Source organism: Mus pahari, chromosome 16, assembly GCF_900095145.1.
Source record: "Mus pahari chromosome 16, PAHARI_EIJ_v1.1, whole genome shotgun sequence".
Lineage (NCBI taxonomy): Eukaryota > Metazoa > Chordata > Mammalia > Rodentia > Muridae > Mus > Mus pahari.
In genome coordinates, this window is record NC_034605.1 from 63,601,551 (window position 1) to 63,606,794 (window position 5,244).

The window sequence follows — 5,244 nt, forward strand, 5'->3', positions numbered from 1 at the left end:
GGGGGGTCCTGTGATCTCCTCACAGTGAAGGGGTGTGTGTGTGGGGGGGGTCCTGTGATCTCACAGTGAAGGGGTGTGTGTGTGTGCGGGGGGGGTGTCCTGTGATCTCCTCACAGTGAAGGGGTGTGTGTGTGTGTGCGGGGGGGCGGGTCCTGTGATCTCTAATGTGTGCCTAGACACCTCCAACAGCAATGAGACTTCACTCTTAGGCCCTTCTGCACAGTTTCCAGTTTACCAACCGGGTTGTATGATTTTGCATGTTTAGTCTTCCAGTCTTTCCACTTAGTATCCAATTTGGGATCATGTGCTGGGGCACCTGAGGCCACTCCAAGGCACAGGATTACCAGAAGGACAGTAGAAGTCATGCTTCAAGAACCTGGAGAGGGATGAGAGATGAAGACATGACTACACCAATATTGTTTAAATGTCTTCTCACACTTTCCTAAGAAAATAAACCACCTATGGTCAATAAAATTCTTTGAAACATTCTTCCAAATACTTTTTGAAAGACTGTAAAAAAAACAGGCTTGGGATAAGTTTATAATAAATTAACCATGTATAGTTATTAGATCCAAAGCAAAATGAAGAGCAAATGCCCAGAATTCTATCAATGAAAACTTCAGGTGTATTTTACCTCATTGTTTGTGAAAGAGCTCCCTAAACACTGAGGACCAGAAGCAAAAACAAAACAAAACAAAACAAAAAACAGAAAACCAAAAAAAAAAAACCAACCCAAAACAACAACAAAAAACCACCAAACCACATAAAACAAAACCAAAACAAAATAAAAAACAAAGCAAAACAAAACCACGAAAAACAAAAACGAAAACAGAAAAATAAACCAAAACCAACACCAAACCAACCAACCAAACAAAAACTGCATGTCTCTTAATTTATACCAAATAAAACCTCTGCTATATGGCATCAGATCCAAATTCCATTTTGAGATCAAGAGTTGGGGGCATATGTCATAATATATTCTTCTAACATATCAGGTAGTGGGCTTGTCTTGAAACCTCCCTTCTTGAATGAAAACTTTGTGAAATGTCTTCTATAATGAATGTTGGAAGAATCACAGGTACTATTCCATTCGTACTGCTGTTGGGACCATGTAACCAAACTCTCCGTGGTGTCACATGGACAAGCCATAGGAAGCCAGATTCACAAGTGGAAGTAGCATACAATAGTCATCCTTAAATGGAATTTCAGGTTCAGGAATTTCTGGGTCTCTAAAGCATCGTTCCCCAAGGACCTAGATAGGGACATGGCTGCTTCTACTGCATCTGTACAAGTCAATTGAAACCAGATTTATCAGGGGATTATGTGCAAGAAAAAAAACCTTTATTTCCTAGGACGTAATAATGACAGTTACTGGTGTGCATGGTACCTTATTTCATTCACTGGTGACAGATCAAGACTTGCACTTACTGCGAACCTGTATACAAATGTAAACCTGGGGTGCAAGACACCTGGATTCTTCTATGCCTTTCTACTCTCGCTCCTCCACCTACACACAGAAGAGCTGCTGATCCTTAGAATATATTTTCATTTGTGGAAATCTGCCTGAGTCTCAATGGAGTCTCTCAAGTCTCCCCACCAAGATAGCTTCCCATTTTGCCTTGGCACAGGCAGGGTCTCACCTGTGGTGACCGATGCCGCTTTAGTCCACTCCACAGACTCAACTCTTCAGAGGTTGCTGTGGTCCTGAGATCTGACCAGCAACACCTTACTCAGACTTTAAATTCTAAGTAAGTGCACAGATGGTCCCACCCTCTCAGTCCTGCTCTTCGTTTGATTGGCGGTATTGGTGACTGGATTAGGCCTCCAGGCACTGGGACTTGAGGCTCTTTCTGAGATATGATTTCATCCTGACGATAGAAGGTTGAGCTTGACGCTGGAAGGTTGACCCTGTTGACAGTGGGGAGCTAAACTTGTTGACCTTGTCAAAGGAAGTTAGATAGCAATCCACTAGGTCTTGGATCACAGTCTATCTGGCCTTCTGCTTGCTGATTGTATTTACTGGAAGAGCTGTGTGGTCTCATACACTTGCAGTTTAGAACGGGAAGTTTTAGTTAACCATCTCTGGTGTGGGGTCAATATATTCTAGTTTGTGTTTAGTCCTCAGCTATGGTTAGATACTATGGGAATACTGACCCTGGGTTGTTGTTTTCCCCTGTATCAGGGTGTAACAGTGCTGGGTCTCATGAGATCATTTAGGAGACAGTAACTCCCAAAGTGGAAAGCGATGTTTAAGGCTGAACCATACTAGGAACTATGAACGAGTGTGCTATTAGGGATCTCATGAAACTCGGTTTCTTCTCTTGGAGATTAAATTGAGCTGCCATCTAGAATTACCGTTTTACCCATCATTCTTCATTGTGGCAACACACAACTGGAAGTGTCTATATTTACCATTTTCAGGACACATTCAGGCCCTCACATAGTTTTGTAAGCACCACGGAGAGAGACATTTAGAAGAATTTCCTTTACAAGGTAGCTTTGGGCAGTAATCTAAAAAGTAATCCTCTAGCTCTCTGCCTTAGCACCTATACTTCCTTTTTCTTTTGAAAGATATTTGGCTACTGCTTTGGGTTGAGTGATTTTCCTTATAAGAGTCTGAAAGAAACACAGTTTCCATTGCAGCAGTATTAAAAAGTGGGACCACTAAGAAGTATACGATCCTATAATAATGACTTAAGTTTTCTCATTTTCTCAGGTTCTATCATATCACATGGCACAGAGACACCATATTTAGTTATTGTCTTTGGTGGCTTCCTTAGATCAGGGAAGAGATATAAGGTGTTTAACTATCCAATACCATATACTATCTAAGAAATGGTTAAATATTGGGGATATAGTGAAGGATACATTTTTTTATGTTCACATAAGATTTCTAGAGAAATTAAAAATACCATTAGGAGACAGCATCTCTTACTGTATTGCATACAGTTCTCAATGTTCTGTTTATCTTCTGCTTGTTTCACACTTCACATGTCCAATTTATTTTTTCATTCCATTCTCTATAAATATCATGTAGTGTAATTTTTATCATATTCGTTCCCTTCCCCTAACTCCTTAGATCCCCTTTCGCTGCCTACCTATGTAATTTCATTTTTTCTCACCTGATCATATGGAAAAAAGTCACTAAAATATAGTGTCTGTGTATATTTACCAACTACTCTTGAGCATTCAGATGCCTTAGACTTAGTGCGATACACCCACTGTCACACCATAGGAAAAATCTGATATTCTTTCTCCAAGCAGCTTTTATTCTTTTCTTCAAATAGCTTTATGACTAGTGATAGGGCTTCTTTACATATTTCCTTTCCTTCATGATAGAATTTGTCTGGGTGATTTCTGTAGGTCTCAGGAAATGCTGTGACAGTCACTGAAATATGCTCTAGACCTTAGGACTATCCTGATTCCTAGTGAAGTTTGGAAACTGCTGACATGGAATTGTTGTAAGATGGCAGTAGTGTAAACTGCCTAGAACAAGACAGGGCATCTCAGTGTTGCTCACCTTACATTTCCTTTGAGCACAAAGCTACATGACTGGGGCAATTTTCACCAATGCTTTGATTTTCATGACTGCCAGGTCCTCACAAATGGGGATGACTTCTTCCTGGAGCAACCCCATGGCAGTAATATGTACCTTCATCTTTCATTACAAATAACTTTGCTTATTTTCCACTGATCATAACAAGACTTCCAGAGTGATTTTCTTTAAGCATGGTTTGAGAACATAACAATCCATGAGGTAAGATACACCTTGTGGAAATGGGCAAAGGACAACTGTGGAGAAGAAATATGAGATACCTTTAGAATTAATGGAATGTTGTGCAACCAGGTATCATTAATGTCTACCAAATATGCACTGGTTTTAGATAAAGGCCAATTTTCTTTTCTGCATAGAGGGAAGGCTTTGCCATTTCCATGGGTCTGAGGCATTGGGGTTCTTGAAATGGCCATGTGCACTTCAACAGCACATATTCAGTCAGAATTTTGTCCACTTTCTACAGAGTTTATTCTAGTAAGTATAATTCAAATAGGCTTAGAACCACAGGTATTGGTCCTATGTTTCTTACTCATATGAAACAATTTAAAATGCTACCTTATCTGTGGAGCTCTGTGACTTCCTTATTTCTGATGAAGTACCAAGTACAGTGCCATCTTCATGGGGGTGTTCTGACAGCATTTATAAGATGTACCTACAAAAATGATACTAACCATGAAGCCAGAAAAGTAATTTTGTTGATAGGACCAAAGCACAATGGCAGCATGGTGCCTTTCCCAATGAGATAACGGTTCCCACATCGATGAGAACTTTCTCAGCAGGGCTTATCAAAATTTCACATTGGAATTCTAATGGTGTCTCTGAACACAGACAGAGAAACCACTGATGGTTTACATTGATTATTCATGTGATAGACTTAGGTCCCTTGTTTGGTCCATGTAAACCTGACCGAAATTTAACAAATTCTGGAAATCAAAATGGAAAAACAATGAAAGCCTCAATATGAGAATGTAACACATAATATCTTAATGTCAGAGTTTATAACTTATTGATACTAGTGTTGTAATAGGAGCCAACTGAGAAGGGAGAGGAGATAAATGGGAAGGACACAGAATAGGATGCAGAGAAGGAAGGTGAATTTGTGAACTTGCATCTTAGAAAACAGGTCCTCCCCAGGAGTGGGAACCAGAAGCTGGAATTAAATTCAGGTGTCCCTGACCTTCAAGTCTTCTTCTTACCACATCAGTAAAATAAGCATCTCCAGCAAACACTACTCAAAATAGAACTCATGTTCCCTCTGCTTCTCTCCTGAGACCACCAACTGATCTCTGTCAGGGTGGTTGTCTCTTAAGGATTCCTTACTCATACTTTGATAATGTACTTGGCTCTGCATCACAAATTTCTGTAAATTTTTTAAATTTTTTTCAATTCCTCAATGTGATTTTGTTTTCTCATTTGTTACCTAGAACCTAGAAAATACTGGATAGAGAAAATGCTAACTCTATTTTCTCAGGGTCTGAGACACCTCCAGTCTTTACCACCTGCAATACCATTGAGGGACTGGACCAAGGAGCTTCTCAGAAATGGAATATATATATATATATATATATATATATATATATATATATCCATTCTTCCCCCCTCCTCCGTAGCCAGAAGCAGCTTGCCACAACTCTGTAATATCAGGTAGGCCAGTTAATTGTATTATAACAACCACTTTTTAAATACAC

At 39.7% G+C, this 5,244-nt stretch overlaps 1 protein-coding gene across 2 annotated transcripts in view; it reads right to left on the bottom strand.

Moving 5' to 3' along the window:
• LOC110333950 (cathepsin J) overlaps nt 1-1,713 on the bottom strand; it is a 6,284-nt gene extending 4,571 nt beyond the window's left edge. Inside the window, exons 1-2 of one of the 2 annotated variants that reach the window (XM_021215743.1) lie at nt 1,641-1,713; nt 240-376 (exon numbers count right to left, since the gene is read on the bottom strand). In XM_021215743.1, the coding sequence (XP_021071402.1) occupies nt 240-365 (126 nt within the window). In that variant the 5' untranslated portion in view covers nt 366-376; nt 1,641-1,713. Of the gene's footprint in view, nt 1-235; nt 377-1,640 lie in introns of those variants that run through there. The other variant, XM_029547541.1, reaches the window with a different exon arrangement.
• Nucleotides 1,714-5,244: the final 3,531 nt, after the last annotated feature.